The 26,435-nt window shown below is 50.4% G+C and overlaps 1 protein-coding gene across 1 annotated transcript; it reads left to right on the forward strand.

Annotated features, from left to right (window-relative positions):
- Positions 1 to 1,359: 1,359 nt before the first annotated feature.
- PDCD1 (programmed cell death 1) lies at positions 1,360 to 22,377 on the forward strand. Its single transcript, XM_060242745.1, has 6 exons — positions 1,360 to 1,444; positions 4,854 to 5,174; positions 15,539 to 15,718; positions 18,485 to 18,576; positions 21,910 to 22,053; positions 22,309 to 22,377. Exons 1-6 carry the CDS (start codon positions 1,360 to 1,362, stop codon positions 22,375 to 22,377), a joined length of 891 nt encoding a protein of 296 aa, XP_060098728.1.
- Positions 22,378 to 26,435: the final 4,058 nt, after the last annotated feature.

Below are 26,435 nucleotides of genomic sequence, written 5' to 3' on the forward strand. Positions count from 1 at the left end.
TATGAAGGAAGAACCACAGAAGCATCTCTGAGCTCCCTGTAGAAGGAAAGGAAAGGAAAGGTCCCCTGTGTAAGCACCAGTCGTTTCCGACTCTGGGGTGATGTTGCTCTCACGTTTTCACAGCAGACTTTTTACGGGGTGGTTTGCCATTGCCTTCCCCAGTCATCTACGCTTCCCCCCCAGCAAGCTGGGTCCTCATTTGACCGACCTCGGAAGGATGGAAGGCTGAGTCAACCTCGAGCCGGCTACCTGAACCCATCTTCCACCGGGATCGAACTCAGGTCGTGAGCAGAGGACTCTGACTGCAGAACTGCAGCTTTACCACTCTGCGCCACGGGGCTCTTAAGGTAAAGGTCGTCCCCTGTGCAAGCACCAGTCGTTTCCGACTCTGGGGTGACGTTGCTTTCACAACGTTTTCACGGCAGACTTTTTTTTTACAGGGTGGTTTGCCATTGCCTTCCCCGGTCATCTACGCTCCCCCCCCCCCCAGCAAGCTGGGGACTCATTTGACTGACCTCGGAAGGATGGAAGGCTGAGTCAACCTTGGGCCGGCTACCCGAACCAGCTTTTGCTGGGATCGAACTCAGGTCATGAGCAGAGAGTTCAGATCACAGTACTGCAGTACTGCTGCTTTGCCACTCTGCACCACGGGTCCACATTTCTACACTCCCTGTAGAAAGAGCGGCATAAAAGTCCACGAGATGGATCCGATGGCCCTCGGTTCTGACTAAACGAATTCCACTCGCGCTCCCCCGCAAAACTTCCCCAGAACTACGAAACACAGAGAAGAATTTCTTCCTATTCATTCTCTCCGCACTGTCTGCAGTCATGAACCTCCTCACTTCTTCCAGCTAAGTGGTTCAGCTTCTCGCCGAGTAGGAGCAACCGAAGGGAAAAAGAGGCCTGTTTGTCTTCTCGCATCCCAGTCCTGACGTGAGCCGTCCCCTGTCGTGGTTTTGCCATCCGCCAACCGACTGTTTGCCCCCAAGCCAATGTGCAGTAGTGAGATACGAACTGGCTGCCCCCCCAGCGTACCCCCTGTGGCATCTCATGCTTCAGACTCTTCGTGCCAAGACACTGTAACTTCCTTTCAAGCGCACGAAACATGTGAAACTTGGGCTGGTGGGAAGGAGAGGAAACTGTGGGCGGAAGGACAGGCAGGGATCCCTCGCACTAGAGATGGGGGCATGTCATTTCCAGCCCAGCTGCCGTCGGGCAGCTACTGGAGAGCAGCTGGCACGGGTTGGCAGTGCCAACTCATGCCTCTCACAACAGCCGGCTGACGCTTTTGCCTCCTGGACTGCCTTGAGTTCTGGGGTCGGCTGAAGGAAGAGGAACCACGGAGTTTGAGAAGCGACCATGGAGAGACCGCAGTTGGCAGTGGTGATCGAGATGTGGGTCGTGCTTCTTTTCTGCCAGTCAGCGCAGGTAGTCAGCCAGCTGGGTATGTACTGGTCTGGTGCGGAGAATGACCCTCCTGCTGCTTACAGCCTGGGAGGAGACACAGGGATAGTCCTAGGGGGATGGTCCCTAGATCACCCGGCGGGATGGGCACGGGAGACAGGGCCTTTTCGGTGGCAACCCCACGATTCTGGAGCGACCTCCCAGGAAAGTGCGTTTGGCTCCTTCCTTTTCATTCTTTGGGAAGCGGTTGAAACCCATTTTATTTACGGCTGTGTTTCACTGATTTGCTTTGTACTTATCGGAAGTCATTGGAGTTTTAAAATCACAGCCGTTTAAGAACATAAGAGAAGCCATGTTGGATCAGGCCAACGGCCCATCCAGTCCAACACTCTGTGTCACACTGGCCGAAAAAGTTATATATATATATATACACACACACACACACATATATATACACACACTGTGGCTAATAGCCACTGATGGACCTCTGCTCCATATTTTTATCTTACCCTCTCTTGAAGGTGGCTATGCTTGTAGCCGCCACCACCTCCTGTGGCAGTGAATTCCACATGTTAATCACCCTTTGGGTGAAGAAGTACTCCCTTTTATCCGTTTTAACCTGACTGCTCAGCAATTTCATTGAATGCCCATGAGTTTACATGTTTTCATAGTTGTGGTTTCGGTTATATTGCTGGTATTGTTTTTTTGATGATTATTTTGTGTTTTTATCGTTGATCTGTGGCTGTCTGGGGCTCTGTGGGGCTATGTATTGAGGTAGAGGCACCGAATTTTCAGCATTGCATCTGGCGCCTCCCCTCAAAACATCCTCCAAGTTTCAAAAAGGTTGGACCAGGGGGTCCAATTCTGTGAGCCCCAGAAGAAGGGGCCCACACCCTCTATTATGTTCAGCGGAGTGAAGGCATTGAAAAGGAATGCAGTCCCTTTAAATGTGATGGGCAGAACTCCCTTTGGAGTTCAATCATACTTGTCGCACCCTTGCTCCTGGGTCCACCCCCAAAGTCTCCTGGCTCCACCCCCAAAGTCCCCAGATATTTATTGCATTGGACCTGGCAACCCCCCACCCTCTGTGATATTCATTTTATTTATTTACAGCATTTATATGCCACCTTTCTCCCTTACAGAATGCAAGGCGGCTTACTATATATATATATATAAATAATATACGCAAGACGCTTAAAAGGCCGTGAATTAAAATAAAAGTTTAAAATGTCCGACAGGCAGAAAAACTAATTAATCGAATGCCATCCTGAATAAAACCATCCAGCTGCCTCCTAAAGATCTTGAGCATGGGGGCCAGAGGCAGCTCCCTGGGAGGTTGCTCCATAATTGTGGGGCTGCCACTGAAAAGGCCCTGTCTCGTGTACTGACCAGATGATTAAGAACGATAGAGACAAGCTGGAACAGGTCCGGAGGAGGGCGACGAAGATGGTGAGGGGTCTGGAGACTGAGTCCTATGAGGAAAGGTTGAAGGAGCTGGGGATGTTTAGCCTGGAGAGGAGGCGGCTGAGAGATGATAGGATCACCATCTTCGAGTCCTTGAAAGGCTGTCATCTAGAGGGTGGTGTGAAATTGTTTTCTGTGGTCCCGGAAGGTAGGACCAGAACCAACGGGTTGAAATTAAATCAGAAAAGTTTCCGGCTCAACATTAGGAAGAACTTCCCGATTGTTAGAGCGGTTCCTCAGTGGAACAGGCTTCCTCGGGAGGTGTTGGGCTCTCCTTCCTTGGAGGTTTTCAAACAGAAGCTGGATGGCCATCCAACAGCAACGAAGATCCTGTGAATTTAAGGGGGAGATGTTGGTGAGTTTCCTGCATTGTACAGGGGGTTGGACTAGATGACCCTAGAGGTCCCTTCCAACTCTAGGATTCTATGAGGGGACACTTTAATTGAGGAGACAGTTAAAGGGGGCTTTCCTTGTAATTTCAGTTCTTTAACTGATGGGATAGTTCAGAGGGTTTCCCCTCGTAATTTCAGTTCCTAGGCCAGGAGACTTTCGGGGTGGAGCCATAAGCAAAGTTGTGACAAGCACAATTGAACTCCAAAGGAAGTTCTGGCCATCACATTTAAGGGGACCACATACCCTTTTGAATGCCTTCCCTACATTAGAAATAATGAAGGATAGGGGCACCTTCTTAATAAATAATGAAGGAGAGGGGCTCTGAAGAGCCAGTTTGGTGTGGAGAGCCAGTTTGGTGTAGTGGTGAAGTGTGTGGACTCTTATCTGGGAGAACCGGGTTTGATGCCCCACTCCTCCACTTGCACCTGCTAGCATGGCCTTGGGTCAGCCATAGCTCTGGCAGAGGTTGTCCTTGAAAGGGCAGCTGCTGTGAGAGCCCTCTCCAGCCCCACCCACGTCACAGGGTGTCTGTTGTGGGGGAGGAAGGGAAAGGAGATTGTGAGCCGCTCTGAGACTCTTTGGAGTGGAGAGCGGGATATAAATCCAGTATCTTCATCTACCTCACAGGGTGTCTGTTGTGGGGGAGGAAGGGAAAGGAGATTGTGAGCCGCTCTGAGACTCTTTGGAGTGGAGAGCGGGATATAAATCCAGTATCTTCATCTACCTCACAGGGTGTCTGTTGTGGGGGAGGAAGGTAAAGGAGATTGTGAGCCGCTCTGAGACTCTTCTGAGTGGTGGGCGGGATATAAATCCAATAACTTCATCTTCTTCTTCTTCTTTTGGGGCTCATAGAATTTGACCCTCTGGTCCAATCTTTTAGAAATTTGGAGGGCATTTTGAGGAGACTCATCAGATACTACACTGCGAATATGGAACCTCTACCTAAAAAAACCCCACCCCTCCAGGGCCCCAGATACCCTGGGATTAATTCCCCATTATACCCTATGGCCCAGCAGACATTTCCCTCCCCCCCCGCTCCCGTTTCTGATGACCCTGAAGCTCCGGAGGGCCTCCAAACCGGGGCTCCCCTGCCCCCACCTGGGGATTGGCACCTCTACTCACGAGTTGCTGAACTTCCAAGTTTTTCACAGTAACGCAGGGCAACCAAAGGTTCAAGTTTACCTTCACACTATGCAGTCGACCTCTGCAAAGATTGCGCGACAAACGGTCCGGGCTCCTTTCATAGCCATGTTGTTCTGCCTGCTCCCCCTCCCTCCCCGCTCCCCTTCAGCCTTAAAGACGCAGACACCCCATCCCAAGTGGAAGCCTTTAAATCGGATACTGAAGCCTCTGGAGGTGGAAAATCACATGGGGGCTGTGGTGGTGGGGCTTTACCCCATCGGCCAGCTGACTGGGGGCGGGAAGGAGCCTGGGAAAGCGGAATAACCCCCGCTGGGACCTGGGGATTGGCAAGCTTAGCGGGGGGAGCCTGGCAAACCCTATTTAATGGCTGGATTGTGAATGAATTGTTTCAAGTGAAACACAGGGTCAGATGAACTAACCGCGGTTCGCTTTTTTGTTTGTCTCCTCAGTGACCTGCTCGCCGTCTGAGGTCATGGAACCCGTGGGAGCTGCTGCGGCGTTCACGTGCAAATTCCCCAACATGAACAATTCGGAATATACGCCTAACTTGTACAGGGATTATAACGAAAGCCAGGGAAGGAAAATCATTGAGCTCAAAGAAAAACAGGGTGGTGGAAAGTACAGCGTGGTCCGTGTGGATTCGCGCACCTTCGTGGTGAACATCCTGAATCTAGAAAAGGAGGACACGGGGAAGTATTACTGCGGGTTGATATCGTTCTCGTTGGCACGGCCGGTGATTGAAAGCAACAGGTCTACCCTCACAGTGACAGGTCTGAGAGGATTGTTCTGGGGCTTTCCGTCTTCTGAAAGATTCTATCATGCCTTTTTTTTTTTTTAAATGGGCGCTCTCTTGCCTGTGTGCTTCAACCTTTACCTGTTTTGAAATCACTTCTGCCATTTATTTATTTAAAATACTCCTCCTCCCTTACCCACTTTCCAAAAGATTCCTTTTTCATACTTCATGCTAGGAATGGCTGTTCCGGGGTGGGTGGGGATTACTTTGGCTCGGGAGCCATGTGTGTCTCCTTCACACATATTGTGTGGCTCTTGAAACCCACACTGCCTGGTCAGCCAGCTTAGAGAAGACATTTGTCTCTTTAAATCACTTCTCTAAGCCAAGCCAACTGGTGGCTTGGAGAATGCATTTAAAGTTAAAGTTGCTTTCTTTCCATCTCTCCCTCCCTCCATCTATTTTCCAACTGGTGGCTTGGAGAATGCATTTAAAGTTAAAGTTGCTTTCTTTCCATCTCTCCCTCCCTCCATCTATTTTCCTTGGAGAATACATATTTCTCTTTAAATCACTTCTCTAAGCCAAGCCAGCCAGGGGTTGGTTGGCTGGTTGGTTGGTTCCTTCCTTCCTTCCTTGGGTCAGCCATAGCTCTTGTAGAGTTGTCCTTGAAAGGGCAGCTGCTGTGAGAGCCCTCTCAGCCCCTCCCACCTCACAGGTTGTCTGTTGTAGGGGGGAAAGATAGAGGAGATTGTGAGCCGCTCTGAGTCTCTGATTCATGGAGAAGGGTGGGGTATAAATCTGCCCCCACCTCACAGGGTGTCTGTTGTGGGGGGAGAAGATAGAGGAGACTGTGAGCCGCTCTGAGTCTCTGATTCATGGAGAAGGGTGGGGTATAAATCTGCCCCCATCTCACAGGGTGTCTGTTGTGGGGGGAGAAGACATAGGAGATTGTGAGCCGCTCTGAGTCTCTGATTCAGGGAGAAGGGTGGGGTATAAATCTGCCCCCACCTCACAGGGTGTCTGTTGTGGGGGGAGAAGACATAGGAGATTGTGAGCCGCTCTGAGTCTCTGATTCAGGGAGAAGGGCGGGGTATAAATCTGCCCCCACCTCACAGGGTGTCTGTTGTGGGGGGAGAAGATAGAGGAGATTGTGAGCCGCTCTGAGTCTCTGATTCAGGGAGAAGGGTGGGGTATAAATCTGCCCCCACCTCGCAGGGTGTCTGTTGTGGGGGGAGAAGATAGAGGAGATTGTGAGCCGCTCAGAGTCTCTGATTCAGAGAGAAGGGCGGGGTATAAATCTGCCCCCACCTCACAGGGCGTCTGTTGTGGGGGGAGAAGATAGAGGAGATTGTGAGGCGCTCTGACTCTCTGATTCATGGAGAAGGGTGGGGTATAAATCTGCCCCCACCTCACAGAGTGTCTGTTGTGGGGGGAGAAGATATAGGAGATTGTGAGCCGCTCTGAGTCTCTGATCCAGGGAGAAGGGCGGGGTATAAATCTGCCCCCACCTCACAGGGTGTCTGTTGTGGGGGGAGAAGACATAGGAGATTGTGAGCCGCTCTGAGTCTCTGATCCAGGGAGAAGGGCGGGGTATAAATCTGCCCCCACCTCACAGGGTGTCTGTTGTGGGGGGAGAAGACATAGGAGATTGTGAGCCGTTCTGAGTCTCTGATTCAGAGAGAAGGACGGGGTATAAATCTGCCCCCACCTCACAGGGTGTCTGTTGTGGGGGGAGAATATAAAGGAGATTGTGAGCCGCTCTGAGTCTCTGATTCAGAGAGAAGGGCAGGGTATAAATCTGCAATTCTTCTTCTTCTTCTAATTTGGAACTCACTGATGATGTGCTGATTGCCACCAAGGTGGACTGGCTACCTAATCTTAAATAGGTTCACACATGGCCCGACCCAACCCGACATGGCCCGGCCCAACAAGGACTCATTTGTGTCATATTCGGCCCTCTTAACAAATGAGTTTGACACCCCTGCCCTATGGGGTTGCCTTAAGTTCCAAACTGGAGAGCCAGCTTGGTGTACTGGTGAAGTGTGTGGACTTTTATCTGGGAGAACCGGGTTTGATTCCCCACTCCTCTGCTTGCACCTGCTGGAATGGCCTTGGGTCAGCCATAGCTCTAATAGAGAGCCAGTTTGGTGTAGTAATTAAGTGGGCGGACTCTTATCTGGGAGAACCGGGTTTGATTCCCCACTCCTCCACTTGCACCTGCTGGAATGGTCTTGGGTCAGCCAGAGCTCTCTTATCTGGGAGAACCGGGTTTGATTCCCCACTCCACCACTTGCACCTGCTGGAATGGCCTTGGGTCAGCCAGAGCTCTCTTATCTGGGAGAACCGGGTTTGATTCCCCACTCCTCCGCTTGCACCTGCTGAGATGGCCTTGGGTCAGCCAGAGCTCTCTTATCTGGGAGAACCGGGTTTGATTCCCCACTCCTCCGCTTGCACCTGCTGGAATGGCCTTGGGTCAGCCAGAGCTCTCTTATCTGGGAGAACTGGGTTTGATTCCCCACTCCTCCGCTTGCACCTGCTGGAATGGCCTTGGGTCAGCCAGAGCTCTCTTATCTGGGAGAACCGGGTTTTATTCCCCACTCCTCCACTTGCAGCTGCTGGAATGGCCTTGGGTCAGCCAGAGGTCTCCTATCTGGGAGAACCGGGTTTGATTCCCCACTCCTCCGCTTGCAGCTGCTGGAATGGCCTTGGGTCAGCTATAGCTCTCTTATCTGGGAGAACCGGGTTTGATTCCCCACTCCTCCACTTGCACCTGCTGGAATGGCCTTGGGTCAGCCATAGCTCTGGCAGAGCTAAACGTCCGTGTCCCATAGGGTTGGGACGTCTTCTTTTGGGGCTCGTAGAATTGGACCCCCTGGTCCAATCTTTTTGAAACTTGGAGGGTCTTTTGAGGAGAGGCATTGGATGTTGTGCTGCAAAGTTGGTGTCTCTAGCTAAAAAACAGCTCCCCCCCCCCCCAATATAACCACAGATCAATTCTTCATTATACCCTATGGGAATTGGTCTCCATAGGGGATAATGGCGTGGCCAGGAGATATTTCCCTCCCCCCACCCTGCTTTCTTATGAACATATGAAGCTGCCTTATACTGAATCAGACCCTTGGTCCATCAAAGTCAGTATTGTCTTCTCAGACTGGCAGCGGCTCTCCAGGGTCTCAAGCTGAGGTTTTTCACACCATTTTGCCTGGACCCTTTTTTGGAGATGCTGGGGATTGAACCTGGGACCTTCTGCTTCCCGAGCAGATGCTCTGCCACTGAGCCACCGTCCCTCCGCTGCTCTCCAGGGTCTCAAGCTGAGGTTTTTCACACCATTTTGCCTGGACCCTTTTTTGGAGATGCCGGGGATTGAACCTGAGCCTTCTGCTTCCCGAGCAGATGCTCTACCACTGAGCCACCGTCCCTCCCCTAAATGATCCTGAAGCAGGGGGAAGGCCTCCAAACCAGGGGAATCCCCTGTCCCCAACTGGGGATTGGCAACCATTAACAGAATCAAACTCTCTTGGTCTCAAAGGGGCCACCGGCGTCAAACTTTGTTCTCCCTGCACTAGCGGCTAGTGTGGAGCAGGGTTGAGAGAACTAGCTGAGGCCCTGGGGTACCTAGGCTCATGTCTTCAATCAGCCCTGAAGTTCCCTGAAAGGTCTTATCATCCTGGGTGGCCTACCTCACAGGGTTGGCGTGAGGGCAAACTGGAACGGGAGGAGAATTTTTTTCCTCTCTTTAGAAAAGGGCGAGATTTTTTTTTTTTAAATTCAATAGGGAGAAAGATTATCTTCTGAAAAGTCAGACAGTGAAAAGAAACTGCACGGGAAAGTACCTGCCTGTGTCATCACCCTTGAAAGAGTGGAGTCATTTACTGAAGAATCGTCTCCACTACGTTTTACGTATCTTTTAAAAAACATTTCTGCACGTTCTCCAGTGAGACGCGGACGTTTAGCTCAGATAGGGACGATTTAAAGATTCCTTTCAGAGCGTGACTTATCGGAATCTTTCGGTTTTGCATGGAAATTATGGTAATCCTTGCGACAAATATTCCTATCAAACTTTTTCGTTTCATAAACAGGTTATGATCTGCTGGTCTGCTACTCTACGTACTACTCTGTTGTTGCGCCATGGAAAATGTAGTTGGGTAGATTTTCTGTTTGACAAGCAGCCCCGTGGCGCAGGGTGGTAAAGCTGCAGTACTGCAGTCCGAGCTCTCTGCTCATAACTTGAGTTCGATCCCAGCGGAAGCTGGGTTCAGATAGCCGCCTCAAGGTCGACTCAGCCTTCCATCCTTCTGAGATCGGTCAAATGAGTCCCCAGCTTGCTGAGGGGAAAGTGTAGATGACAGGGGAAGGCAATGACAAATCACCCCGTCAAAAGTCTGCCGTGAAAGCGTTGTGAAAGCAACGTCACCCCAGTTGGAAATGACTGGTGCTTGCACAGGAGACTACCTTTACCTTTAGATTCTCTATTAGCCTCCTTAAAATGACTGTAGTGGTTAAGAGTGTTAGAAGGGCTTGAGGAGACCTGGGTTCAAATCATTACTCATCCAGGCAACTCCCTGGATGATATTAAAGCCCCCAACCTTCCTCACAGGCTGGTTGTGAGGGTAAAATGGAGAAAGATGGAACCATCTGTACTGCTCTCGGCGCTTTAAAGGAAAGGCAGAATACAAAAAACAAGGCAGGTGGATAGATATTTCTTATCTTAAATGTATCTGACCGTCTTCCTTCTGCATGCTTGCTTAGAAGTTAATCCCATTCATTACCGTGGAATTTACACCTGAGAAAAGTGTGTGTAGGATTGCTGTCTTCATCCTAAAAACCTGTCGGAAAAAGTTCCTGAATCCAAAGTTAGTTTCATGGACGAGATCGGAATGGAACAATTTGCATGTGTTTAATCTGATGCAATGGTGGGCACCAGTCTGTTCAGGAGTATTCTGGCAAGGATTTTGCCTGCGATGGAGAGCAGGGTTATCCCCCGGTAGTTGGAGCAGTCTGACTTTCCCCCTTTGTTCTTGTATAGGGTGATGATGATTGCATCGCGAAAGTCCTGTGGTAATTTGCCTTGTTCCCAGCAGGTGACAAGTACTTTGTGAAGTGAGCTATGTAGTACTGTGCCCCCATGCTTCCAGATCTCTGGTGGAATTCCATCAACTCCCGCTGCCTTGCCACTTTTCAGTTGCTTGATGGCTTTAACAGTCTCTTCTAGGGTGGGGATCTCATCCAACTCTGTTTTCACCGGTTGAAGTGGGGTGAGGTGGATTGCTGAATCTTGAACTACGCGGTTGGCACTGAAGAGAACCTGAAAATACTCCGACCACCGGTTCAGAAGACAGTCCAGCAGTTCAGCTACCTGGGGTGCATCATCTCCTCAGATGCCAAGATCGACAAGGAGATTGACAACAGGCTGGCAAAGGCAAACCGTGCATTTGGCCGACTGCACAAAAGAGTGTGGAGCAACAAGCATCTGAAAAAAGGCACAAAGATCAATGTTTACAAAGCGGTTGTGATGACAACCCTCATCTACGGCTCCGAATCGTGGGTTTTAGACCATCATCACCTGCGACTCCTTGAGCGCTTTCATCAGCGCTGCCTTCGCACCATCCTCAACATCCACTGGAGTGACTTTGTGACCAACACTGAAGTCCTCAAGCGGGCGGAGGTTACAAACATCGAGGCATTGCTGTTGAAGACGCAGCTGCGCTGGGCAGGGCATATCTCCAGGATGGAAAACCACCGCCTTCCCAAGATTGCCCTGTATGGCGAACTCTCCACCGGCCATCGAAATAGAGGGGCACCAAAGAAGAGGTACAAGGACTCCTTGAAGAAATCCCTTGGCACCTGTCACATCGACCATCACCAGTGGTCTGACCTAGCCTCAGATCGCAAAGCATGGAGGCACACCATCCACCAGGCTGTCTCTTCCTTTGAGAACGCACGCATAGCTGGTCTTGAGGACAAAAGGAAATTGAGGAAGAATCGCACTGCTACAGCACCAACCCTACATCAGACTTTTCCCTGCAGCCACTGTGGCCGGACCTGCCTGTCCCGCATTGGTCTTGTCAGCCACCAGCGAGCCTGCAGCAGACGTGGACTATTGCACCCTTCTTAAATCTTCGTTCGCGAAGCCAAGCCAAGAGAGAAAATCTGATGCAGAAGGAGATGGAGGGGTTGAGAGGGTCAGAGAGACAGACGAAAAGTTTGAGATTTCAGAGCTGACTGGTAAACAGACCTCATTTTGGGCAGGAGCTCACAGGAGCAGAGCTCTGAAACGTCTAAATTTCATTTTCTTTCTTTCTTTCTTTCTTTCTTTCTTTCTTTCTTTCTTTCTTTCTTTCTTTCTTTCTTTCTTTCTTTCTTTCTTTCTTTCTTTCTTTCTTTCTTTCTTTCTTTCTTTCTTTCTTTCTTTTCTTTCTTTCTTTCTTTCTTTCTTTCTTTCTTTCTTTCTTTCTCCTCCCTCCTCCCTCTCCCCTCCCTCCCTCCTCTCCCTTCCTTCCTTCCTTCCTTCCTTCCTTCCTTCCTTCCTCCTTCCTCCTTCCTTCCTTCATCCATCCAACAGTTTGTTGGTCTTAAAGGTGCAGCTTGACTCCTACTTTGTTCTTCTGCTTCAGACCAACACGGCTGCCCGCTTGGATCTCCCTCCCCGCTAAGTACTAGCTTCTGGGCTCCGCTGTGCAAACCCCCGTTGAGAATTGTGCTGAACTCTCTCAGATTTGACAAACTTCCTAATATTTCCCCCCCACAAAAAATGGGAAACTAACCAAGACATACCAAGCAGACAGAGGGAAATCTTCATCATGCCACTGTGGCCACATAGGGAAAAAATTTATAAGTATGATGGGAGTATCATGACAATGCTACTTCAAGAAGCATTTTATGGTAGATGCTGAGTGGACATAATTTACCGATGATGTCGGGGTGTGTGGCATATGCAAATGATTTACGCAACTGAGTTGCGTGAATGACAAGGGGTGGAATTCTAGCAGGAGCTACTTTGCGCACCCCCTGATGCAGCCAATCCTCCAAGAGCTTACAAAAAAGTGCTCTGTAAGCTCTTGGAGGATTGGCGACATCAGAGGGGTGTGGCCTAATATGCAAAGGAGGTCCTGCTAGAATTCCACCCCTGGTTCATGAGTCCAGCTTCTCTCTTTTCTACAAAATGGCCCCTACTGGTAAATATTTATTTATTTGAACACTTTCACGCCACCTTTCTGCCCATCTTAGGGTCCCCAAGATTGTTAACAAACACGGTTGCCAACCTCCAGGTTTCGGCACTGTGTACCACTGACTCCTATAGCAGAGTTAACCCTTGACAAATCAATTCAAAAAATATGAAAATATGTCCAAAAATATGTCCAAAATCTTTGGTTAAAAAGGCCAGCAGGAACTCATCTGCATATTAGGCCACAACCCCATGATGTCACCATCATTTTACGTGGGGCTTTTTGGTAGAAAAAGCCCAGCAGGAATTCATTTACATATTAGGCCACACCCCCGACGCCAAGCCAGCCGGCACTGAGTTCCTGGGCGTTCCTGCTCAAAAAAAGCCCTGCCAAAAATATTTATTAATTAATTCAGATGGTGAACATCGAGCAGAAGGGTATAGAAAATATCAAAATTTAGTTTCCGCAAGGGAATGAAGCTGAAAACTGGCTATTTTCCCCTGCTTCGCTGTAAGCTTTATCTAAGCCATTGCTTCGTCAGTTTACAAAACAACTTCCAAGAATCAGTTTCTTGGAAGTGTTAAGATGCTTGGAAGTGTTAGAAAGGATAAGATCTTTGAGAGTGGAAGTTGTTTTGTAAACTGAATAAGCAACGGCTTAGATAAAGCTTACCGAGAAACAAGGAAAAATAGACTCGTCAGCTTCATTCCCTTGCGGAAACTAATTTTTGATATTGGAGAAATTTTCTATACCCTTCTGCTCGACGTTCACCATCTGAATGAATTAATAAATATTTTTTGGACATATTTTCACATATTTTTGAATCGTTTGTCAGGGGTTAACTCTGCATCAGGAATCGGGGGTCCACGGTGCTCTCTAGTTCACATCCCTTGTGACTCTCTCTTTGGAGAGCCAGTTTGGTGTAGTGGTTAAGTGTGCGGATTCTTAACTGGGAGAACCGGGTTTGATTCCCCACTCCTCCCCTCGCAGCTGCTGGAATGGCCTTGGGTCAGCCATAGCTCTCGCAGGAGTTGTCCTTGAAAGGGCAGCTGCTATGAGAGCCCTCTCAGCCCCACCCACCTCACAGGGTGTCTGCCTCCTGAGAACCAGTTTGGTGTAGTGGTTAAGTGTGCGGACTCTTACCTGGGAGAACCGGGTTTGATTCCCCACTCCTTCACTTGCACCTACAGGAATGGCTTTGGGTCAGCCATAGCTCTAGCAGAGGTTGTCCTTGAAAGGGCAGCTGCTGTAAGAGCCCTCTCAGCCCCACCCCGCCTCACAGGGTGTCTATCTCCTGAGAGCCAGTTTGGTGTAGTGATGAAGTGTGCGGACTCTTATCTGGGAGAACTGGGTTTGATTCCCCACTCCTCCACTTGCACCTGCTAGCATGGCCTTGGGCCAGCCACTAGCTCTGGCAGAGGTTGTCCTCGAAAGAGCAGCTGCTTTGAGAGCCCTTTCAGCCCCACCCACCTCACAGGGTGTCTGTTGTGGGGGAGGAAAGGAAAGGAGATTGTGAGCCGCTCTAAGACTCTTGAGTGGAGGGTGGAATATAAATCCAATGTCTTCTTCTTCTTCCCCACTCCTCCACTTGCACCTGCTGGAATGGCCTTGGGTCATCCATAGCTCTGTCAGAGGTTGTCCTTGAAAGGGCAGCTGCTGTGAGAGCCCTCTCCATCCCCACCCACCTCACAGGGTGTCTGTTGTGGGGGAGGAAGGGAAAGGAGATTGTGAGCAGCTCTGAGACTCTTCGGAGTGGAGGGCAGGATATAAATCCAATATCTTCATCTACCTCACAGGGTGTCTGTTGTGGGGGAGGAATGTATAGGAGATTGTGACCACTCTGAGACTCTTCGGAGTGGAGGGCGGGATATATATCCAATATCTACATCTACCTCACAGGGTGTCTGTTGTAGGGGAGGAAGAGAAAGGAGATTGTGAGCCGCTCTGAGACTCTTCGGAGTGGAGGGCGGGATATAAATCCAATATCTTCATCTACCTCACAGGGTGTCTGTTGTAGGGGAGGGAGGGAAAGGAGATTGTGAGCCCCTCTGAGACTCTTCGGAGTGGATGGCAGGATATAAAACCAGTATCTTCATCTACCTCACAGGGTGTCTGTTGTGGGGGAGGAAGGGAAAGGCGATTGTGACCGCTCTGAGACTCTTCAGAGTGGAGGGCGGAATATAAATCCAATATCTTCATCTACCTCACAGGGTGTCTGTTGTGGGGGAGGAAGGGAAAGGAGATTGTGAGCCGCTCTGACACTCTTCGGAGTGGAGGGCGGGATATAAATCCAATATCTTCATCTACCTCACAGGGTGTCTGTTGTGGGGGAGGAAGGGAAAGGAGATTGTGAGCCGCTCTGAGACTCTTTGGAGTGGAGGGCAGGGTATAAATCCAATATCTTCATCTACCTCACAGGGTGTCTGTTGTGGGGGAGGAAGGGAAAGGAGATCGTGAGCCGCTCTGAGACTCTTCGGAGTGGAGGGCGGGATATAAATCCAATATCTTCATCTACCTCACAGGGTGTCTGTTGTGGGGGAGGAAGGGAAAGGAGATTGTGAGCCCCTCTGAGACTCTTCGGAGTGGAGGGCGGGATATAAATCCAATATCTTCATCTGCCTCACAGGGTGTCTGTTGTGGGGGAGTAAGGGAAAGGAGATTGTGAGCCGCTCTGAGACTCTTCGGAGTGGAGGGCGGGATATAAATCCAGTATCTTCATCTACCTCACAGGGTGTCTGTTGTGGGGGAGGAAGGTAAAGGAGATTGTGACCGCTCTGAGACTCTTCGGAGTGGAGGACGGGGTATAAATCCAATATCTTCATCTACCTCACAGGGTGTCTGTTGTGGGGGGGGGGGGAAGGGAAAAGAGATTGTGAGCCACTCTGAGACTCTTCGGAGTGGAGGGTGGGATATAAATCCAATATCTTCTTCTGCATCATCTTTGGTTGCCTAACCTCCAGTTGTCGACTGCAGTCTGCTATTACATCTGATCCCCCGGCGATGGAAATCAGTTTAGGGGGGGGAACGATCCTGGGTTGGTGCTTGGCCTATATAGGTAAAGAATCCCAGAGGAAATGAGGAGGTCGCCGTTATCTTCCCAGCTGACTCGAGGAAGTCGCCCAGAAATGGTCTCTCGTGTTTGAGAAGCAGGGAGAGCTTTCCTTTCCAGTGGGATTCGGTTGGACAGCACAGCAGAAGTTTCGGCTCTAACTGCCTGCATTTTGCTTCTCTTCCTCAGAAAAAGCCAACACTACAGCGGAGCCCGATATGCAGGAGGAAGAGGAGGAGAGCAGGGGGTGGAACGCCAAGGAAGTCATCCCTCTTGCTTGCGTTGGCGGAGCTGCTCTGATTTTGGGGCTGGCGTTTCTGGCCTTCTGGCTCTTGAAGGCTGTCAGGAGGAAACAAGGTGCACTTCAGGGTATTTGATCAGAGTATCTGTCCGTCGCAAAAGGGATGCAGCCGCTTTAGGGTTGCCAAGTCCAATTCAAGAAATATCTGGGGACTTTGGGGGCGGAGCCAGGAGACTTTGGGGGTGGAGCCAAGAGACATTGGGGTGGAGCCAGGAGACTTTGGGGTAGAGCCAGGAGATATTGGGGTGGAGCCAGGAGATATTGGGATGGAGCCAGAAGACTTTGAGGGTGGAGCCAGGAGACATTGGGGGTGGAGCCAGGAGATATTGGGGGTGGAGCCAGGAGACATTGGGGGTGGAGCCAGGAGACATTGGGGCGGAGCCAGAGACTTTGGGGTGGAGCCAGGAGACATTGGGGCAGAGCCAGGAGACTTTGGGGTGGAACCAGGAGACATTGGGGCGGAACCAGGAGACATTGGGGGCGGAGCCAGGAGACTTTGGGGGTGAAGCCAGGAGACATTGGGGAGGGGGGTGGAGCCAGGAACAAGGTTGTGACAAGCATAATTGAACTCCAAAGGGAGTTCTGGCCATCACGTTTAATGCCTTTTCAATGCCTTCCCTCCATTGGAAATAATAATGGATTGGGGCACCTTCTTCGGGGGCTCATAGAATTGGACCCCCTGGTCCGATCCTTTTGAATCCTGGAGGGTGTTTTGTGGAGAGGCACCGGATGCTACACTGAAAATTTGGTGACTCTACCTCGATAAACAGCTCCCCCAGAGCCCAGATACCTGTGGATCAATTCTTCATTATTCCCTGGGGGAATTGATCTTCATAGGGAATCATGGAATGCCCAGCAGACATTTCCCTCCCCCGCCCCGCTTTCTAATGACCCTGAAGCGGGCGGAGGGCCTCCAAAGCAGGGGATCCCCAGCCTCCACCTGGGATTGGCAGCCCTACCTTCTGCAGCTGTGACCAAAGCAACGTGTTTTTTTTTTTAATCTGCACCGCCAATCAAATCTCCACGGCCAATCAGAAGTCTTTCTTGGCAAAAGCTCTTCCCACTCTCTCAAAACACTTGCAGGTTCCTGGGACGGGGGGGGGGGGGGGACACCATGCTTGGGAGGGCACCAGTTTAAATACTCGGTGCAAAACACTGAAATGGATGATTATAGGATGGGGGAGACTTGCCTTAGCAGTAGTCTGTGCGAAAAGGATCTAGGGGTCTTAGTGGATCATACGCTGACATGAGCCAACAGTGCGATGCGGTGGCTAAAAAGGCCAATGCAATTTTGGGCTGTATCCACAGAAGTCTAGTGTCCAGATCACGTGATGCGATGGTATCACTTTACTCTGCTCCGGTGAGACCTCACCTGGAGTCTTGTGTTCAGTTTTGGGCACCACGTTTTAAGAAGATCTAGACAAGCTGGAACGGGTCCAGAGGAGAGCGACGAAGATGGTGAGGGGTCTGGAGACCAAGTCCTATGAGGAAAGGTTGAAGGAGCTGGGGATGTTTAGCCTGGAGAGGAGGCGGTTGAGAGGTGATATGATCACCATCTTCAAGTCCTTGAAGGGCTGTCATCTATATCAGGGGTGGCCAACGGTAGCTCTCAGATGTTTTTTTGCCTACAACTCCCATCAGCCCCAGCCATCAGCCATGCTGGCTTGGGGCTGGTGGGAGTTGTACACAAAAAAACATCTGGAGAGCTACCGTTGGCCACCCTAGAGGTTGCTGTGGAATTGTTTTCTGTGGCCCCAGAAGTAGGACCAGAACCAATGGGTTGAAATTAAATCAAAAGAGTTTCCAGCTCAACGTTAGGAAGAACTTCCTGACCGTCAGAGTGATTCCTCAGTGGAACAGGCTTCCTTGGGAGGTGGTGGGCTCTCCTTCCTTGGAGGTTTTTAAACAGAGGCTAGATGGCCATCTGACAGCAATAAAGATCCTGTGAATTTAGGGGGGTGTTTGTGAGTTTCCTGCATTATGCAGCGGATTGGACTAGAAGAAGAAGATGATATTGGATTTATATCCCACCCTCCACTCCGAAGAGTCTCAGAGTGGCTCACAATCTCCTTTACCTTCCTCCCCCGCAACAGACACCCTGTGAGGTAGATGAAGATATTGGATTTATATCCGCCCTCCACTCCGAAGAGTCTCAGAGCGGCTCACAATCTCCTTTCCCTTCCTCCCCCACAACAGACACCCTGTGAGGTAGATGAAGATATTGGATTTATATCCCGCCCTCCACTCCGAAGAGTCTCAGAGCGGCTCACAATCTCGTTTACCTTCCTCTCCCACAACAGACACCCTGTGAGGTAGATGAAGATATTGGATTTATATCCCGCCCTCCACTCCGAAGAGTCTCAGAGTGGCTCACAATCTCCTTTACCTTCCTCCCCCGCAACAGACACCCTGTGAGGTAGATGAAGATATTGGATTTATATCCCGCCCTCCACTCCGAAGAGTCTCAGAGCGGCTCACAATCTCGTTTACCTTCCTCTCCCACAACAGACACCCTGTGAGGTGGGTGGGGCTGGAGAGGGCTCTCACAGCAGCTGCCCTTTCAAGGACAACCTCTGCCAGAGCTATGGCTGACCCAAGCCCATGCTAGCAGGTGCAAGTGGAGGAGTGGGGAATCAAACCCGGTCCTCCCAGATAAGAGTCAGCACACTTCACCACTACACCAAGCTGACCCTGGAGGTCCCTTCCAACTCTATGATTCTATGAAATATACACACAGACACAGAGAGGACAAAATGTCACATGGCTGATGAAATATTTTATTGCCATGGCAGCCTGCTGCTTCCACATTTAATGAACATCAATCTGTTTTGCAGAGGAAGAGACGTGGCCTGCTGAAAACGCTGCCCTGGTGAGTTCCGTTTTGTTCCAAGCTTTGCCCCCAGTCGGTGTCTGCCTGCAACATCCGGTAAGCAGGAGACGAAGAGCACTTTAGACACCCAGAGGCTTTGAAAAATGAGTTTGACTGCGGTGCTGTTTTTGGGGAAGTCTCTGTGACGTGGGGCAGAGTGGTAAAGCAGCAGTATTGCTCATGACCTGAGTTCGATTCCGGCGGAAGCTAGATTCAGGTAGCCAGCCCAAGGTTGACTCAGCCTTCCATCCTTCCGAGGTCGGTAAAATGAGTTCCCAGCTTGCTGGGGGGGAAGTGTAAAAGACTGGGGAAGGCAATGGCAAACCACCCCATCAAAAGTCTGCTGTGAAAACATTGTGAAAGCAACGTCACCCCAGTCGGAAACGACTGGTGCTTGCACAGGGGACCTTTCCTTTCCTGTGACGTCATCCCGTTTTGACTGAAATTGTCAAGACAGTGTGCAATTGCAATAAAAAAGGCCACGCCATGCTGGGAATTATTAGGAAGGGAATTGAAAACAAATCAGCCAGTATCATAATGCCCCTGTATAAATCGATGGTGCGGTCTCATTTGGAGTACTGTGTGCAATTCTGGTCACCACACCTCAAAAAGGATATTATAGCATTGGAAAAAGTGCAGAAAAGGGCAACTAGAATGATAAAAGGGTTGGAACACTTTCCCTATGAAGAAAGGTTAAAACGCTTGGGGCTCTTTAGCTTGGAGAAACGTCAACTGCGGCGGGACATGATAGAGATTTACAAGATTATGCATGGGATGGAGAAGGTAGAGAAAGAAGTCCTTTTCTCCCTTTCTCACAATACAAGAACTCGTGGGCATTCAATGAAATTGCTGAGCAGTCGGGTTAGAACGGATAAAAGGAAGTACTTCTTCACCCAAAGCATGATTAACATGTGGAATTCACTGCCACAGGAGGTGGCGGCGGCTACAGGCACAGCCAGCTTCAAGAGGGGGTTAGATAAAAATATGGAGCAGAGGTCCATCAGTGGCTATTAGCCACAGTGTGTGTGTGTGTGTGTGTGTGTGTATATATATATATATATATATAATTTTTTTGGCTACTGTGTGATACAGAGTGTTGGACTGGATGGGCCATTGGCCTGACCCAACATGGCTTCTCTTATGTTTTTATGTGACACAGAGCTTTGGACTGGATGGGCCATTGGCCTGATCCAACATGGCTCCTCTTATGTTTTTATGTGACACAGAGTGTTGGACTGGAGGGGTCATTGGCCTGATCCAACATGGCTTCTCTTATGTTCTTATGTGACACAGAGTGTTGGACTGGATGGGCCATTGGCGTGATCCAACAGGGCTTCTCTTACGTTCTTATGTGACACAGAGTGTTGGACTGGGTGGGCCATTGGCCTGATCCAACATGGCTTCTCTTATGTTCTTATGTGGCACAGAGTGTTGGACTGGAGGGGCGATTGGCCTGATCCAACATGGCTTCTCTTATGTTCTTATGGTATTTCCCCCTGCTTTGCCGTGATCTTTCCCAAACTTTGTTGGGCACAAACAAGAGTCCACTGGCACCGGGAAGGCAAACAAGCTACTATTCCGTCAGATTTTTTCACTGAAACCAGTGCTGGAAGAAACCTTGTTTGTCTGTAGGGTGGCACCAGGCTCCTAGTTTTTGGTGCAACTAACCGTTCGGGAATGGTTGTCAAGTACAAGAGGGATTATATTTTTAATTGCTCCTCTGCAGTGAAAACTCCAATGTGCAGTAAATGCCCACACGAGAGAGAAGACTATGCAGAGCCATTCTTTCCTTATGCACTTTATTTCTTCTTGCAGTGATAGGGCTGCCAGGTCTGTGTTGGAAAACACCTGGGGACTTTGGGGGCGGAGCCAGGAGAGGGCGGAGTTTGGGGAAAGGAGGGGCCTCAGCAGGGTAAAATGTTACAGATCCCACCCTTGAAAGCAACGATTTTCTCGCGGGGGGGGGGAAGGGGAATTAAGCAACAATATCAGGAGTAATGACGAACAACATTCACACTATAGGTTTGATTTGCTCTTGCAAAGTTTTATAGGTGTTTCTGTCACATCTACAATGTACTAACAAGTGTTCCAGATCGGAGTCTGCTGCTCTTAACCGCTGTACTAAACTGGGAGACGTAAACCTTTTTCCTTTTTTAAAAAAAGAAAGTTATCAGATTATCGGTTTTTCTGAAAACCGAGGTGACTTCCCCTAGTTTGTAGAACTTCTGTCTGCATGGCCCCAATCTGTGGATCTGCAGATGATGCCATGTCAGTTTTAATATATGCTGATAGTTAATTTTTTCCACTTCTTCTTCTAAAATTTTGTAAGAAATTCCGCATGAACACATGAAGTTGCCTTATACTGAAAGGAAAAGGAAAGGTCCCCTGTGCAAGCACCAGTCGTTTCCGACTCTGGGGTGACGTTGCTTTCACAACGTTTTCACGGCAGACTTTTTACGGGGTGGTTTGCCATTGCCTTCCCCAGTCATCTATGCTTCCCCCCCAGCAAGCTGGGTACTGGGGTGACGTTGCTTTCACAACGTTTTCACGGCAGACTTTTACGGGGTGGTTTGCCATTGCCTTCCCCAGTCATCTACACTCCGCCCCCCCTCCAGCAAGCTCATTTTACTGACCTCGGAAGGATGGAAGGCTGAGTCAACCTTGGGCCGGCTACCTGAACCAGCTTTCGCTGGGATCGAACTCAGGTTGTGAGCAGAGAGTTCAGATCACAGTACTGCAGTACTGCTGCTTTACCGCTCGGCGCCATTGGGCCGCTGCCTTTATACTAGCTGTGGCCAAATTTGCTTAATGTTAAGAGCCCTATAGAATAAATGTCAGATGTTTGAGAGCCGCAAGACATGAATGCCAGATGTTTGAGAGCAGGCAGGCAGGAAGGCAAATAGATGGGGGAGAGAGAGGGGGAGAGAGAGAGGTGGAAAGAAAGCAACTTTCACTTTTAATGCATTTTCCAAGCACCAACTGGCTTGACTTGGAGAAGTGATTAAAAGAGATAAATATCTTGTCCAAGTTGGCTGATGGAGCGGCGGGGGCTTTGAGAGCCGCACAATAACTGCGAAAGAGCCACGCGTGGCTCCCAAGCCACAGTTTGGCCAGCCCTGCCTTGTACTGAGTCAGACTGTCGACCTATTAAGGTGAGCATTACCTACTCAGACTGGCAGCCGCATGCCAGGGCATCTCAGGCAGAGGTCTCTCCCATCACTAGTAGCCGAATCCTTAACTGGAGATGCCAGGGATTCGAACTCAGACCCTCTGTGTGCCAAGCAGCTGCTCTTCCATTGAGCCACAATCCCACTCCCAGATTCCTTCGGCAAGCGATTCACAGTTCTTGTGACCCTCCACGAAGATCTTCCTCTTTTGCTTTGTTTGCAGGAAAGAGAGCCCCCCGCGGTCAACATCTTCACGGTGGATTATGGAATCCTGGAATTCCCCCCCAAAGCCCCGCCTAGGCGCCCTGCAGTGGAGAAGACCGAATATGCCACCATAGTGTTCCCCACCTGTGGAAAGGAAAGGAAGGCTCCCCTGTGCAAACACCAGTCGTTTCCGACTCTGGGGTGACGCCGCTTTCACAACACGGAGTGGTTTGCCATTGCCTTCTCCAGTCTTTTACACTTCCCCGGCTCATTTTGTCGACCCCGGAAGGATGGAAGGCTGAGACAACCTTGGGCCGGCTACCTGAATCCAGCTTCTGCTGGAATCGAACTCAGGTCCTGAGCAGAGAGTTCAGACCACAGGACTGCAGGACTGCTGCTTTACCGCTCTGCGCCACAGGGCCGCTTCCTTACCTGTGAGAAGTCTCCAAAGCTGCAGAACTACCCGGGCAGAGCAGAGCTGTCCTGACGCACTGGGGGCAAGAGGCTGCTTTTGCCAACTTCTTTTCTTGTTGGGAAATCTCGGGACGCAGCAATCGAGGCTGGGAGATGGCGCTGATGATTCGTTTGCAAAACGAGAAGCGACGGAGAGCTCCCAGCCTCTGGGATCAGAACTTTGGCCTCTCGATCACGGAATGGCAGAGGGAGAAAAATTGTCCTGTGCTTACAAAGGGGCATTTTCTTAACTTCCGAACTTTTTGCACTGTAAACCCTCGCACAGACAGCTGCCTTACCCTATACTGAGCGTTCCTTCAAGGCCAAAATTGTCCATTTGACAGATGGCAGACCTCCGAGATCTGTTTTCTGCTGCTCCAGAAGGTCGGACCAGAACCATTGGGTTAGGGTCGCCAGGTCCAATTCAAGCAATATCTGGGGACTTTGGGAGTGGAGCCAGGAGACTCTGGGGTGGAGCCAGGAGATCCTGGGGGTGGAGCCAGGTGACTTCGGGGGTGGAGCCAGGAACAAGGTTGCGACAAGCACAACTGAACTCCAAAGGGAGTTCTGGCCATCACATTTCAAGGAACCACACACCTTTTCAATGCCAGTTTGGTGTAGTGGTTAAGTATGCGGACTCTTATCTGGGAGAAGAAGAAGAAGAAGAAGATATTGGATTTATATCCCGCCCTCCACTCCGAAGAGTCTCAGAGCGGCTCACAATCTCCTTTACCTTCCTTCCCCCACAACAGACACCCTGTGAGGTGAGTGGGGCTGCAGAGGGCTCTCACAGCAGCTGCCCTTTCAAGGACAACGTCTGCCAGAGCTATGGCTGACCCAAGGCCATTCCAGCAGGTGCAAGTGGAGGAGTGGGGAATCAAACCCGGTTCTCCCAGATAAGAGTCCACACACTTAACCACTACACCAAACTGGCTCTCTGATTCCCCACTCCTCCACTTGCACCTGCTGGCATGGCCTTGGGTCAGCCATAGCTCTGGCAGAGGTTGTCCTTGGACGGGGAGCTGCTTTAAAAAGCTCTCTCAGCCCCACCCACCTCACAGGGTGTCTGTTGTGGGGGAGGAAGGGAAAGGAGATTGTGAGCCGCTCTGAGACTCTTCGGAGTGGAGGGCGGGATATAAATCCAATATCTTCTTCTTCTTCCCTTCATTGGAAATCATGAAGGATAGGGGCACCGTCTTTTGGGGCTCATAGAATTGGGCCCCCTGGTCCAATCCTTTTGAAACTTGAAGGATGTTTTGAGGATAGGCACTGGATATTATGCTGTAAATTTGGTGCCTCTGCTTAAAAAAACCCCAGCCCCTCAGAGCCCCAGATACCCGCAGATCAATTCTGCATTATACCCTAAGGGAATTGGTCTCCACAGGGAACAATGGAGTGCCCAGCGGTCATTCTGCCCCCCCCCAACTGTTTCTGATGACCCTAAAGTTGGGGAAGGGCCTCCAAACTGGGGGATCCCCTGCCCCCACCTGGGGATTGGCAACCGTAGTCGTGATTGCCGCAGGATATTGTTGCGTGTGTGTGTGTGTATTTTATTGTGAGTCTATTATTGTGTTGCATACAGAAGTTGCAATTGAATTTTCGTGCACCCTTTTGCGCGCGCATCTATATGTATTTTCTTTTGGTTACCGGAGGTGCTGTTTGTTTCTGTAAGGAACTGTAATTTATTGTGAAGGGTAACTTAAAAATAAAGAAAAATCTGCAAGGGAAGGCTCTCCTGTTGAACCAGCGAGGCGGAAGAAGATATGGGATTTATTTCCCGCCCTCCACTCCAAAGAGTCTCAGAGCGGCTCACAGTCTCCTTTCCCTTCCTCCCCCACAACAGACACCCTGTGAGGTAGAAGAAGATATTGGATTTATATCCCGCCCTCCACTCCGAAGAGTCTCAGAGCGGCTCACAATCTCCTTTCCCTTCCTCCCCCACAACAGACACCCTGTGAGGTAGATGAAGATATTGGATGTATATCCCGCCCTCCACTCCGAAGAGTCTCAGAGCGGCTCACAATCTCCTTTCCCTTCCTCCCCCACAACAGACACCCTGTGAGGTAGATGAAGATATTGGATGTATATCCCGCCCTCCACTCTGAAGAGTCTCAGAGCGGCTCAAAATCTCCTTTCCCTTCCTCCCCCACAACAGACACCCTGTGAGGTAGATGAAGATATTGGATGTATATCCCGCCCTCCACTCTGAAGAGTCTCAGAGCGGCTCACAATCTCCTTTCCCTTCCTCCCCCACAACAGACACCCTGTGAGGTAGATGAAGATATTGGATGTATATCCCGCCCTCCACTCTGAAGAGTCTCAGAGCGGTTCACAATCTCCTTTCCCTTCCTCCCCCACAACAGACACCCTGTGAGGTAGATGAAGATATTGGATGTATATCCCGCCCTCCACTCTGAAGAGTCTCAGAGCGGCTCACAATCTCCTTTCCCTTCCTCCCCCACAACAGACACCCTGTGAGGTAGATGAAGATATTGGATGTATATCCCGCCCTCCACTCTGAAGAGTCTCAGAGCGGCTCACAATCTCCTTTCCCTTCCTCCCCCACAACAGACACCCTGTGAGGTAGATGAAGATATTGGATGTATATCCCGCCCTCCACTCTGAAGAGTCTCAGAGCGGTTCACAATCTCCTTTCCCTTCCTCCCCCACAACAGACACCCTGTGAGGTAGATGAAGATATTGGATGTATATCCCGCCCTCCACTCTGAAGAGTCTCAGAGCGGCTCACAATCTCCTTTCCCTTCCTCCCCCACAACAGACACCCTGTGAGGTAGATGAAGATATTGGATTTATATCCCGCTCTCCACTCCGAAGAGTCTCAGAGCGGCTCACAATCTCCTTTACCTTCCTCCCCCACAACAGACACCCTGTGAGGTAGATGAAGATATTGGATTTATATCCCGCCCTCCACTCCGAAGAGTCTCAGAGCGGCTCACAATCTCCTTTCCCTTCCTCCCCCACAACAGACACCCTGTGAGGTAGATGAAGATATTGGATTTATATCCCGCCCTCCAGTCCGAAGAGTCTCAGAGCGGCTCACAATCTCCTTTCCCTTCCTCCCCCACAACAGACACCCTGTGAGATAGGTGTGTCTGAGAGTGCTCTGACAGAAGCTGCCCTTTCAAGGACAACGCTAAAAGAGCTCTGGCTGACCCAAGACCATTCCAGCAGCTGCAAGTGGAGGAGTGGGGAATCAAACACGGTTCTCCCAGATAAGAGTCCAGACGCTTAACCACTGCACCAAACTGGCTCTTCAGAGAGAGAGAGACCGATTTTGCACTAGGCTCGTTCTGGGGTGGAGATCCCTTTTGCTACCAGGGCCTCGCTCCGTTTGCACACATCCCAGAGCTGCGAGTCGGCATGCTGCTATTCCACAGCAAGCGGGAACTGCTTGTCACCGTATCCCGCTTGCTGTGGAATAGTGGTGCGCCAACTTGCAGCTCCAGGGCAACTTGTGCGAAAATGGAGCGAAGTCCCGGTAGCAAAAGGGCTCTCCACCCTGCCCTGGAACAAGTGTAGTGCAAAATCAGTCAAAGAGAGAGAGGGGTGGTGGTGGTGGTGGTGGAGTTTTCCTTCATCCCATAAGCAGGTTACTATAAAAGACGTCTGAAACGAATCCAAAAAACAAGTACAGAGACTGTGCTCTCACTTTCTCGGATCTCTCTCTCTCACACACACACACACGGACGCACACACTTACTGACGCTGCTTCCTATACCAGGATGTCTCAAAGCAAAGCAAGCGTAGGGATTCCACTCTTGCTGTCTTCTCTCTCACACATGTGGCTCTGCCGCTGACCCCTCCCGATGCAGCTTTCACTTCCTGCTCAAATTTAAAGGCGCACACATGCATTTTCAAACACAAGGTGTTTGCAGGCTTCTAAACCTGCAGAGATCGAAAGGGGCATGATAAATGCAGGGGCGGGGCTTCCCCTACCGGCCAGCTGAATGGGGAGCAGGGTGGAACCTGGAAAACCAGGGATCCCTCACTGGGCCCAGAGGATTGGGAAACCTGGGGCTTAAACCCGCCCCCCCCCCCATAGGAGCAGTGCATGATTACAGACCGGCACTT

This window comes from Heteronotia binoei, chromosome 6 (assembly GCF_032191835.1).
Source record: "Heteronotia binoei isolate CCM8104 ecotype False Entrance Well chromosome 6, APGP_CSIRO_Hbin_v1, whole genome shotgun sequence".
In the NCBI taxonomy this organism is placed as follows: Eukaryota; Metazoa; Chordata; class Lepidosauria; order Squamata; family Gekkonidae; genus Heteronotia; species Heteronotia binoei.

Bases quoted from the DNA above. Each gene is read 5' to 3' on its own strand.
- PDCD1 (XM_060242745.1), top strand. From the start codon at position 1,360: ATGGAGAGACCGCAGTTGGCAGTGGTGATCGAGATGTGGGTCGTGCTT. The intron at 5,175-15,538 runs GTCTGAGAGGAT...TCTCTTCCTCAG, and splicing joins GTCTACCCTCACAGTGACAG to AAAAAGCCAACACTACAGCG. The intron at 18,577-21,909 runs GTAAGCAGGAGA...CTTTGTTTGCAG, and splicing joins GTGTCTGCCTGCAACATCCG to GAAAGAGAGCCCCCCGCGGT.